Source organism: Littorina saxatilis, linkage group LG10, assembly GCF_037325665.1.
Source record: "Littorina saxatilis isolate snail1 linkage group LG10, US_GU_Lsax_2.0, whole genome shotgun sequence".
Taxonomy (NCBI): domain Eukaryota; kingdom Metazoa; phylum Mollusca; class Gastropoda; order Littorinimorpha; family Littorinidae; genus Littorina; species Littorina saxatilis.
Window position 1 is genome coordinate 6747374 of NC_090254.1, and position 12897 is coordinate 6760270.

The following is a 12897-nucleotide window of genomic DNA, read 5'->3' on the forward strand; positions in this document are numbered from 1 at the left end:
TTTCTGTTTTGTGTGTACACAAGTTTGTCTAAATTACCGTTGTGGACATTTCGTAAGTCATGTCTTACAGCTTGCCTCTTCTCTTTGCATTCAAAATCAAACCATGCCTGTTTACGTTCTTTTCCTATTGTTATACTTTTTTTCATGCATTCGCCAGCTATAAGCAGTCCTTCTGTAAACTTTCTAATCGAGGCATTTACATCCATGTCTATTTTGCTTTCTGCTTCAATAAAACAGTGTTTTACCTCTTCAGAAATTACACATGCCATAAATTCTTCCCTTTTATCTGGGCACCAAACGAGTTTGTCAATTCTATACGTCCCTGGTTGTTTTCTATCCAACTCATGTATTTCACTTTGTATTTGAATGTAGCACTCGACAGGCATATGTTTTGACTCAATTTTTTCCGCTACGTGCACTCTGATGTGCAAATCAAGGAGGAGTCTGGAGACAATAATATAGTCAATCACACTACAACCCGAGGTGGATATATATGTGAAATTCCCCCGCTCGTCACCCTGGCCACCGTTCAAAATTTTCAGATCGAACTGTTCGCAGACACTGAGTAAACATTTACCATATTCGTTCAGTTCTTTGTCTTTTGAGTTCCGTTTCACACAGTCTTTTTCTACGTAATCCTCGTGTATCGAAAAAATGTCGAGATTCTCATCGAGAAGTGTTTTGTGCACCGCATTTCTCGAACTTGTTCTGGCATTTAAATCACCAATTAATATAAAAGGGAGGTCACCACAGTCTTGTATAATATCCATCATGCAATGTTCAATGACAGCTATGCCATTCGAAATGTCCGTTTCTCTGTAATACACAGAATTGATTGGGGGCACGTACACACCCAATAAGATCACGTCCTGGTCTGTGGCCAAGAGACTCTTCGACAACTTTAGAATTATCATGTTGTCGTATTCTGTTTCTATTCTAGTCACAAAGCGGGACAGTTCTTTTCTGACAAGCAGAGCAGTTCCTCCGGAAAGGCGTGCAGTTACACTATCTGACAGTTTTATGCCCGGGGATACAAATACTTCATGAGTCGGGAATATCAAAGTCGGAAAAGTTATTGAAAAAGTTTCCACGAGTAGCACAAAATCAAATGTTGATAGATATGAACCTATATCTGGATCATAGAGGCGTTTTAGACCTTCAAGATTATACGTCAAGAAACTTACGGTTTTAGTCGAATGGAGTTGATTAACAGGGGCCCGGCCGACATCCTATCTAGCGCCTTCGCCTTCGTCTGTGACCCTATTGGTAACCGTGGATACTGGCGTCGTGCTGTGGACCCCACAGTCAGCAAGAGTCATCTGGCGCTTGTCCATTCCCTCCCTCACAGTCTGAGCTCGTGCTCGAGTGAGGGGGCGCTTGTCAGGCACCTCGGCGATGACGTCGTTCTCCTCTGCATTGTGTTGTGTCGCGGGTGACACCTCTGTTGCTTGTGCAGTGGTGTCCGTGGCGCCTTGTATGGAGAGCTCTAAAGCTCGCAGGTTTCCCTCCTGTACGTCGTCAGACTCGTCTCCACTAGTCTCCACCAGGGCTGCTGATCCGGACGGATCTCCTGCTTCCACTGTATCCCCGTTGACCTCCTCAGTAGGCCCCCCACCAGCCGGCATCTCTAGGCTGTGCGTTGAAGCGTCGTCTGAGTTGACCTTGGTCTCCTGCTGTTGGGCCGCTGCCTGGTGTGTGTTGTCGGTACCTTTACTGGTAGCTGGCGCGTTCCCTGGCTGACTGTCTTCGTCTGGGCTGCTGTGTGTCTTTCTAGCTGTGGTCTCGTCTTCCATCTGGTAGTCTCGAGGTGCTGTAGTTCGTAGGTCGGCCTTTCCTGTCTCTGGGTACCGTGTATTCTCGCGTGATGTTGCGGAGTAAGTCTTTGAGTTGGGGGCGCTTTGTGGGATCCTCCGTGCCTCGGGCTCTTGGCGGTGCAAGTAGGCGTCCCAATCTTGGTAAGAGCTCCTGTCATACCAATCATGGTTCCAGTCGTTGGTGTTGTAAGGGTCTGCATTGTACTGGTGGCTGTGGGAGTCCCCAAACATTCCGCTTTGATAGCGCTGCTCTGTTGAGTACTGTGTCGGCACTGCATCTGTATCATAGCGAATCGTGTGTTCATCCGACTCTTGGTAGGATCTCCTGTCATACCATGCTTGGTTAGTGTTCTTGGGATTGTAGTCCTCAGCTGTGTTGTGGCGGTTGTAAGAGTCCCTGCGGGATCTGCTATGTGAGCGCTGACCTGTAGTTTGTCTCCACTGCTGACCGCCCTCGCTGTCTCTGTTGTAGTCGTTTCGTGAGCTGTGCTGCTGCTCGTGTAGAGTTCGTCTCCCTCTCCCAAAGGATGAACTCCGGTTGTAATGCCGCTGTTGTAGTGGGCCATCTACAACGAGTTTGTTGCCCCTGTAGTAAGCTTTCAGCCCTCTGTCACGATGCTCCTGGATGATGTTCTGTTGTCTGGTAGTGAGGTCAGCTGCTACAGTGATGTTCTTCCTTCTAAGCGCTTCTCTGCCTGTTGTGAGCACTTCTAATTTGTCGGACCATCTTGCAAATCTTGCAATCATTGGTTGTGGCCTTGCTGGGTTGCTGTCGTGCTTTTTGTTTCCAAGGCGATGGGCACGCACGATGTCTGTCCTGTCCCAATGTTTTTCTGGAACAGTAGAGAGAGAGAGAGAGAGAGAGAGAGAGAGAGAGAGAGAGAGAGAGCCCGCGCACACGCGCTTTTTACTCCTAAACATTCACCTTTATTGAATGAAATGAAGACCACAACGCTTTTCCACGGACTCGACAAGAAATCAAACTGTCAAATCTGACCACCAAAAAAAAGAAAAGGAAAGGCCCTGCTTCTCCACGTGGGGTACGAAACTCAAACACACACACACACACACAGATATCTTGAGGGCCACTGCATACCGTCACCCCTAAAATGTACTCATGGACTGAGCTGTTAGCGATTGGACTCGTCTACTTTGGTCAGTGCGGGTAGGGAGGGCTGTTCCAAGTACAAAGCGACTGTTCGCATGATCGCCCCCAATATGCATGCATTGACTCGGCTGTCAGCGAAGAGATGGGTCCATTTACTTGAAAATAGGTAGAGAGGGTAGAATTGAGTTCGCCGCGAACAGTTCGCCGCGAACATAGCGTTTCCTACAACATGAAAACCTTTTGTCTCTGCGCGAACAGATTGTTTTCTCTATGCAACGCACCTCAGATCTCTTTCAGTTGATATGAGAGCACACATTTCTCTAGACTTTCAGTTGATATGAGAGCACACATTTCTCTAGACTTTCAGTTGATATGAGAGCACACATTTCTCTAGACTTTCAGTTTTTTTTATTTTTTTTTAATTTTTTTTTTATTTTTTTTAAATTTGCCAAGCACATCATTGTGGGGCTTTTAATAAAAAAAATATTCAAGCATCCGTCTACAACGTATCCTCATTCATCCTTCAACATTTACACAATACTGAAATATCTCAATGCTTCATTAAGGAGAGGGGTCGCTTGCCATCGTAGCGCGCTGTGGGCCGGCTGGGGGCGGGTTGCTTGCGAGGGCTGTATTTTGTACATTGATTATTTGATACATGTATAATTATTAAATGCGTCTCCAGGAATATGTTTAGTTTAAATCTTGTGTCGATACTATTTAATTCTGCCTCGCTATTAGCCATTGAGTAAAACTGTTTTATCACCATTGCTTTATTGTTGTTAATTCGTCTCCAGAAATATGTTTTGTTTTAATCTTGTGTCGATACTATTTAACTCTGCCTCGTTATTAGCCATTGAGTATAACTGTTTTATCACCATTGTTTTATTGTTGTTCTTTGGCCATTTACGTTGAATGACTTGTTATACATTGACATTGATAGTTTTATTCTTCTTCTTCTTCGTCGTTCGCTAGATAGTTTTATTATAAGAACCTTTTTTTTTTTAATTCCTATTAACTCGATGTTCTTTAACTATGTTTGTAAATTGTTAGAGGATCTTTTAGTAGAAGTGTTTAACTGTCGAAGCTGCTTTTACCTAAGAGACCGACTGTATATTGTGCTGTTGTACTTGTCAGACTTGATTGTACCAAGTCCTTCACATGTTGTAATGCGCTTAGAGCCAAATATTTTTGTTTTTTGTAAGGGATAGGCGCAATATAAATACACTTTATTATTATTATTATTAATGCTAATTCATATCCTAACATCACATTCAAATCAATAGGTCTACCATATCTATACTTACTGATACACATTTTTGAAATGAGCAAAATATGATTAATAATTTTGTTTATGGGGGTTTGCACTTCTGGAGAGTATCCAAACAATACATCTTTTTCTGTTAATATAATATTTTCTCCCGTATTAACAAATATACATCTTCTAACATTTTCCCAAAACAATTTCATTTTACTACATTTCCAAAAGAAGTGTTCAATATAATCAATTTCATTACAAAGACTACATAAACTATTTTCTTTTAACTTCATTTTATGCAATAAAATATTTGTGGGATAAATATTATGTAAAATTTTCCATTGGAGTAACTTTAATCTTTCTTCGCTTGTACATGCACTTGCCAGGACCCAATACTTTTCGTCAATGCAAATGTTATATTTGTGGGACCAAAATTTTACAGCGCAGGGTTCACTGGCTTTGGATTGCGTTAATATCGCACGAAATTTCTTCGGGGAAGGGTTATTTAGCATGCCCTGAAAACAGGTCGCAGGATGCTCGTCACCCGCGTCTGTGTTGTCCCGCAGTGCTCGCGCGCAGAGGGCCGTGTGCAAAGCGTTGTACTCAAACAGCCTTGTGGCGCTATATCCGACAATGGCACAAATATGTTGAAATGACACAATGTTTTCGTCTATCCATACATCACGTACACAATTCACACCGGCTTCAATCCATTTATCAAAACACAACACATTCTTTCTAAAAATAATATCTGCATTATTCCACAAACATTGATCAAGAATACTTTCTTTTTGAACAGGAAATAAATATCTGTTCTCAATCCATATTTTTAAAACTTGTTGCCAAAATTTTGATTTAACTCTGGTCAGACCAATAAACTGTTTTGGTTTGGCAGTTGATTTAAAGCAGCACAGCTGGCTTCCGAGAACCTCATAATAATGTCTTGGGATCAATTGCCAATTTGCAAAATCGGTTTGTTGTAACCTGGCTGCCCAACATAACAAAAAGGATGTCTGCATATCATGCATATTTATCATGTTAATACCGCCTATTTCTATGTTACTACATACAACTGTTCGTTTCACCTTTTCAAAAGCTTTACTATTTGAGTACTTCCGTTTCCACAAAAATTTAAAAAGGATAGTATTTAATCTATCAAGCACTTTTGTCGGTGCAGAGAGTGCCTGCAAAACATATACAAACTGGGATATCAAAAAAGTTTTAATTATACACAATTTACCACTAATGCTTAAATTTCGTTTTGACCACATTCCAACAATTCTTTCAATTCTATCAAACCGTACTGACCAATTCTCTTCAATGTCAGAAGCAGCGATATCGTTTCTAAATATTATACCCAAAATTTTTAACTGTTTTTTCCATCTTATATTACAGTATTGCTCAAGACTGTTCTTCATGGATCCTAGCCACATTGCCTCTGTTTTATTTTCATTCAGATGTAAATTTGAAATACATGAAAACTGTTTTACTATTAACAGTACTTGTTGGAGATCGTGTTTATCTTTAAGGAACATTGTTACGTCGTCTGCATACATTGCCAATTTTAAAATATATTCCAAATTGGTTTTTAAATGAAATGACGGGAATTTTAATCCTTTTATATTCGGGTCACTGCGTATCTTAATGGCTAAAAGTTCAAGGCCAAGGACAAAGGCCATCGGTGAAAAATTACATCCCTGACGAATTCCGGTTAATACATCGAATTCCTCAGAGATCCATCCCATGTAATTGATGCAACTTGTGGTATTATTCGTTAACATTTTTACGGAATTCAAAAAGTTATCACCGAAACCAAATTTTCTAAATGCCCAATACATATAATCTTTAGAAATTGAGTCAAAAGCACGTGAAAAGTCAAGGGCAAGTAAAATGCCTGGTTCGTTTTTCTGATTCATAAGATCTGTTACGTCATCAATCAATCGAATAACATCGCTTGATTTTCTCCCTTTAATAAAACCGACTTGATCTTCTGAGATAATATCAGTAATGACAGATGCGAGGCGAATTGCTAAACACTTTGCAATTATTTTGTAGTCAGTATTTGTTAGCGAAATTGGTCTCCAATTAATTAGGCTGTCCCGTGGTAAATCTTTTCCTTTGTGGAGTAAGGAAATAACTGCTCTTTTTTGTGTAGTCGACATCTCACCGACTTGAAAGGATGTTTGTAGAGAATTGAAAACCATCGTCTTTAGGCTCGGCCAAAAAAACTTCACGAAACTAGCTGTAAGCCCGTCCAAACCTGGTGATGATCCGTTCCTTAATAACTGTAATGCTCTGCCAATTTCTTCAATAGTAAATTCACGGTCCATGTCAACTTTCTGTTTTTGTGTTAACTGTGGAATATTTAATCCATCAACTTCACGTTCAGCTTTATTTTCGTCAAAATCAATATTTTTTCCAAATACATCGTGGTAAAATTTTGTTTGTTCTTTCATTATTTCTTCTTGTGATGTAATCATATTCCCGGAATCATCCATTAATTTGTCCATTATCTTAACGTTTGCTCTTACCTTTTCGAGATTCAAGAAGTAGCGAGTGTTTTTCTCACCCTGTTCAATAAATCTTTCTCGAGATCTTACTTGTGCACTCTTTGCTTCTTGAATATTGAATATTTCAAGTTTGCGCTTTAAATTTTCTCTTTGTGTTAACAGATCCTGATTTTTTGTATCAACTGACAATTTCTTGTCTGTTTCGTTAAGTTGATTTTGCAACATAGATTTATTATCAATGTTTTGCTTATGTTTATTTTTACTAAATCGTATGCAGAATTCCCTTATCTGAATTTTACAGAAATCCCATTTGTCGTGGGGGTTGTCCTCGGAATGATCATTTATATATTGTTCCAAAAACACATTCATTTGGTCAACAAACTCAGAATCACGCAAAAGGCTGTCATTAAATTTCCAATACGAAGGACCTCTTACTATATGTGTTAAATTATAATACATAACTACCATTCTGTGGTCGGTTTGTGCAACTGATTGTATTTTACAATTATTAGAACGGTTCAATACGGCATCACATGCTAAAATATAATCGAGTCTCCTCGCAATAAAAGGTGTCTTGCGAGCCCACGTAAACTCTTTATCTTCTGCATGAAACAAACGCCATACATCATTCAAACCTTGTTCATTCAATAAACTCTTAAAATTGTTTACGTCTATTTCACAATGTTTTCCTCCACTTATAATGTCCAAATTATTGTCCAGCACACAATTAAAATCTCCGCAAACTATTTTTCTAACATCGTTTTTTCCATTCATATAATTCATGAGAAACTTATAAAATGTTCTTCTTTCATTAACAGTTGTCGGACTGTAAACATTGATAATATACAGAATTTCATCATCCAAGTGAACCTTAAGTTCCTGTACTCTTTTAGATTTCTCAACACACGTAACATCATACGGAAAATTCTTTCGGACCAAAATCATTTGGCCCAGGCTGTGGTTCGTTGCAGATGAATAAAATAATTTCCCTCCCCATTCTCTTTCCCATTGATCAACATCTGCCTCTGTAACATACGTCTCTTGTAAACAGACGATATCAATTTGTTGTTTTCTTAAATTATAAAAAAAAGTTTTTCGCTTTGTTTTGTTTCGTAAACCATGAATGTTTACAGAAGAAATAGATAAGGCCGCCATGGCAAACACGAGCTAGCATTGCAAGTAAATTCGTCGTCCGTCAGTCGTAAAGTCCGTGGGGCATCGCAGGGTCAGAATCCGTCAGGTCAGTCGTGGTGCACGGGGCTGAGTCAGCCCCACACACTGGCAGGAGTGTTCTCTTCTCTATGAGTGTCACGTTCAGGGTCATCCCTGTCTTGGTCACACACTGCCTTCGTGGCAGCGCCACAGTCAAGGCGTTTCAGTTTGTTTGCACTGTTTTCATGGTCGAGGGATTCCCTGTCTCTCTTCGTTGATAACGACCTCGACCTTTCAAAGGGTAAAGTCGCCTGATGTGTTCGGCCTTTGCGTGTGTTTGCCTTAGTCGAGTTGTGTAATGGGACTTGCTTGGGTACTGCGATGGCTTGGGAAGTGGAATTCCCCTCAGAAGGGGGTTGGCTGTCATCACCGTCAGGGTTGGTCTGCGCAGCAGTGTCTTCCACAACTTCGGTGCCGATCACGGGTTCCTGTGCTGCAGTTTCGTCGACACGAAGTGGTCCGCACGCTGGGTCTCCCCTCTTGTGGCCGGGATTCCCACACTCCCGGCAGATGACGTCATTAGGGCAGGTGGGCGTGTCGTGACCTAGTTGTAAACACCGGCCACAAGACGTGTTGTGAGGATTCCTGGCAGCCTTCTGCTCCTGATGGAAGATGGAGGCAGTGAAGACACCAAGGGATACCCTCTCCGTCAGAGGGCGATCTGGAACTTCAACGTACATGAATCGTCTGCCTGTCAACCAGCGGGTAAGTCCACCATTCTCGTCTCTCGCCCGTTCCATAAATAGCTCTGAGCGAGGCTTCACCCCGAGCTTTGTCAACATAGCTTTGATGTCCTGGTTGCTCAAAGAGATGGGCAGGTTGCCGACTGTAACTTTCGTCGTTTTGATCTCTCTTTCGCCATCTCGTGTCATGACAACAAAAGGGTTTTTGTCACAAACTGTTACCGACACTCCTCTCAGAGAAAACCCTTCGATGAGGAGCTTGACACGAGCGTCGCTTTGTTTTGGATAAATTCTCCATAACGCCCCTATTTTTTGAGCGCCGAGGATCGAGTCATGTCCAGTTTTTTTTTCACAAGCTGAGCAGATCTCGTTTACAGTATAAAGTTTGTCACTGAAGGTTGGTAGGTTCTTGTTCATGACAAAAACAGGAAGGACAGTTGTGGTTAACCGTACCGCGGCCGCCATGTTGAACGAGCGGTCACTCAGTGGTCAGTTGTATCGGAGAAAAATAACGAAAAATGTAACAATACCTCAACAGGTGGAGCAAAAGACAGCCTTTTGCAGCTCCTGGGCTGTCAATGAACCTCTCAGAGGTTCTGCAGGCCGGAGTTGTAGGGTGAGAAGCACACTAAACACTTCAAAACACTTCCAAACTCAGCAGCCTACAAAAAACGCGACCTGACATCAGGCGCCTCTAGACTTTCAGTTGATATGAGAGCACACATTTCTCTAGAATTTCAGTTGATATGAGAGCACACATTTCCCTGGACTTTCAATTGATATGAGAGCACACATTTCTCTAGACTTTCAATTGATATGAGAGCATACATTTCTCTAGACTTTCAGTTGATATGAGAGCATACATTTCTCTAGACTTTCAGTTGATATGAGAGCACACATTTCTCTAGACTTTCAGTTGATATGAGAGCACACATTTCTCTAGAATTTCAGTTGATATGAGAGCACACATTTCCCTGGACTTTCAATTGATATGAGAGCACACATTTCTCTAGACTTTCAATTGATATGAGAGCACACATTTCTCTAGACTTTCAATTGATATGAGAGCACACATTTCTCTAGACTTTCAATTGATATGAGAGCATACATTTCTCTAGACTTTCAGTTGATATGAGAGCTCACATCTCTCTAGCCTTTCACATGATATGAGAGCAAATAAATCTCTGCGGCTTACCGAGAAATAATGTTGTATTATTGTCATGTCCACCATCATGAAGATTTGTGTAATGGTACATTGGTTTGGCCACGTAAAATAAGCTTTTGCCTGAGTTCGTGTCCTAGTTACACATTTTTGAATTGTTCTTTGTCATGTATTTTGAATAACATTTGTGACCCTCCACCACGGAATGAGTCGCATGTCACCTTTGCATGATTTTCATATTTGTACATTTTCCTAAAGAGTTTTTTATGCTCTATCCAGTGGTGAAAACCGTTTTAGAAAAGAGCACAAACTGTACGAGTTATAAGCCAGTGACTAAGGTGACCCTTACACTGTTACCAGACACTTCCCGGACTTATATTAAGCCTAGCGCAGAACCGCGCGAGGTGACATGCGACTCATTTCGTGGTGGAGGGTCACATTTGTTTGAACCAAATGTTTTTTTTAGAGTACAAATTATATCTACCCATCTACCTATGATTTCTACCCATTAAGCAAAATCAACTCATAAATATGAAGGGGTTGCGTGGCGGGACCTGTTTAGAGTAGAAGAAAACATTCAAAATTCTCTATCTTTTTCTGGAAAAAGAATGTTTCTCCTAAACTAAATATTAAATGTTATCCAAAAAAGTCGCAGACAACGTCAATTCTTACAAATAAATGATTAAAGTATTGGTTGTTTTTGGACACTCCCCCCTCACCATGAACAGTTTTTCAGAGGTTTTTTTTTATCAAGTACCTTGAATTTTTGTTGTTGAAATGCATGCGAAGGGAAAACAATCTTTATTTATCTATCTTTCTTTCTTTCTTTGTGTGTGTATTGCTTTGTCTGTTTCTTTCTGTCGTTATCTATTTTATTTTATTTCACCTTTGTTTTTGTTCTTTCTTTCTTTTTGCTATTTATTTAGCAATCTGTTGTTGTTGTTTTTGTGTGTGTTTTTTCTACCGTATCTCTCTTTCTGTCATCGTTGTTCACCATTTCGTTATTTTTTAAATTCTTTTTTGCTATTTTATTTTGTTCTTTCTTTCCTTTACTCTCCCTTTTTTCCGTTCATCTCTTTTTACATCAAGCGTGCTATCCTTCTCAGCGCAACTACTACCCCGCTCTTCTTGTCAATTTCACTGCCTTTGCCATGAGCGGTGGACTGACGATGCTACGAGTATACGGTCTTGCTGCGTTGCATTGCGTTCAGTTTCATTCTGTGAGTTCGACAGCTACTTGACTAAATGTTGTATTTTCGCCTTACGCGACTTGTTGTTGTTGTTGACATTTAGTCAACTAGAGCGAAGCAGAGAAAACTACTGGAGCGATCTTTATGAAACTTTACATGAGAATTTCTGCAAAGGATATCCCCGGACACTTTAACAAAAAAATAACAAATTCTTTGATAACGTCTTATTCGGCTTTTTGTGAAAGTTGAGGCGGCACCGTCACACCCTCACGCGGGTTGTTACTTTCTATATACTTTCTGTCTTTATTTCATCATTTCTTTCTTTCTTATTTGCATTTTTTGTGTGTGCAATCTTTCTTTCTTACTTTTGGGTGTGCTATTTTTTACAATCTTTCTTTGTTTCGTCCTTCCTTCCTTCCTTTCTTTCTCTCTGTCTTTCTTTTATATTTTGTTTATAATAATCTTTCTGTATTTATTCCCCTTTTTCATGTTTTCTTTCTTTCTGTCTACGTACCTTTTCTGCCTCCAGAGCACTGTGTCAGTGTTCTACGATGATGGCGAACAGAAAGCCCTTCATTCGCACTCGCCGTAGTCATACCAATCATCATCATCGTCACGGCCACCACCATTACTGCTGCTTTTGCTTTCATCGTCATCGTGAAGTACATGTATCACCAACAAACGAAGCGCCTGGTTATATACACATACGTGTTGGGTTTTTTCGCGTGCATACACCAGGGGCGTGGGAAGATACGTAGAGGAGGTCCGGCACATTTTTGGTGAGAAAATACGAGATCGTTTTGTTTTTTAAAGTTTGGGAAGACGCTTAAGCGTGCCTTTTTAATCGATAAGCAATAACATTATATAACACACTTGCTGTTTGTTTGTTTAACTGTACATTAATCTGTGGCACAGAAAATTTAACATTTACTTTTGGCGCGAATTCTTACAATACATAAATGGACAAGAATGTATTAATCAATGCTGTTGTGTCTGCGGTGTCAAAATTTGCGAAAATATGAGATTGTGTTTGTGTTTGGTAATCGAGTATTATTTTGTGTGCGTGCGTGTGTGCGTAATTAAGGCTCCGCAGTCCAGACACAAGGGGTGGTTGTCCTGACAAAAATCAGGAAAAAGTGCGTTGCGGGGTAAGGCTGTTTAAACAATAAATGCATGAAATTGACAAAGGGTTGACGTGTTTCCGGAAAACTCCTGTCAGGATTTGTAAGCGGTGTGACACAGCAAGCGCCCTTGACATGGGGTCAAGCTTTTCAAAGCGAGGCGAAGCAATAGCACGTGGTTGACCGGCTCTTACCTGCCATCGCGACCAACAACCAGTATGTTATGCAGTGTGCGCTTCATGTGATACCCTTGCTTTGGACACTGTACTGATCGGAGTTCACGATTCGTTGCAGCAATGATGGCTGGCTTGTAGTGATCGCTGACTATGCATATTGACCGTGTTAACGTTGCCTTGCTTATACCCCCATTCCACACATCCGAGCGCAAACGGCCGTTTTTGGCATCTTTAAGCAGCGTCTGCCCATAGTGGCAGCCGTCTTCAGGACGGCTGGGAACGGAAGCTAGAACGGAAGTGTGGAATGCGGGTATGACAACCCAGTGTGAGAGTGCACTAGCGTTGCGTTACCATTGCGTTCAGTTCCATTAACGATCCATGAGTTCCGGTGCCGACGTAATAAGGTTCCATTACCGTTCATTTGGAACGGACGGGGAATGACTAAAATTGTGAACATGCAGCCCGAACTCACCCGTCCCAACCGTTCCTACCGTTCAAAAGAGTCCCGTTAACGTCCATTGGCTGTCCATTAAGGTCCCCTCCCGATCCCTCCCACTCCCGTGCCATTCCCTGGTCGCTACGGGAACGGGGCAATCGAGATGAGGGTATTGGTGTGTGTGTGTGTGTGTGTGTGTGAGTGTGTATGTGTGTGTGTATGTGTGT

General features: G+C 41.1%; 1 protein-coding gene and 1 long non-coding RNA gene across 2 annotated transcripts in view; both read right to left on the reverse strand.

Annotated features, from left to right (window-relative positions):
* Nucleotides 1-2648, reverse strand: part of LOC138978020 (uncharacterized) — a 5505-nt gene extending 2857 nt beyond the window's left edge. The window contains exon 1 of the mRNA XM_070350638.1: nt 1185-2648. Coding sequence (XP_070206739.1) covers nt 1230-2561 — 1332 coding nt within the window. The 5' untranslated portion in view covers nt 2562-2648 and the 3' untranslated portion in view covers nt 1185-1229. The remainder of the gene's footprint in view (nt 1-1184) is intronic.
* Nucleotides 1-11614, reverse strand: part of LOC138979178 (uncharacterized) — a 24753-nt gene extending 13139 nt beyond the window's left edge. Inside the window, exon 1 of the long non-coding RNA XR_011459917.1 lies at nt 11452-11614. This is a non-coding gene — a long non-coding RNA (uncharacterized lncRNA). The remainder of the gene's footprint in view (nt 1-11451) is intronic.
* Nucleotides 11615-12897: the final 1283 nt, after the last annotated feature.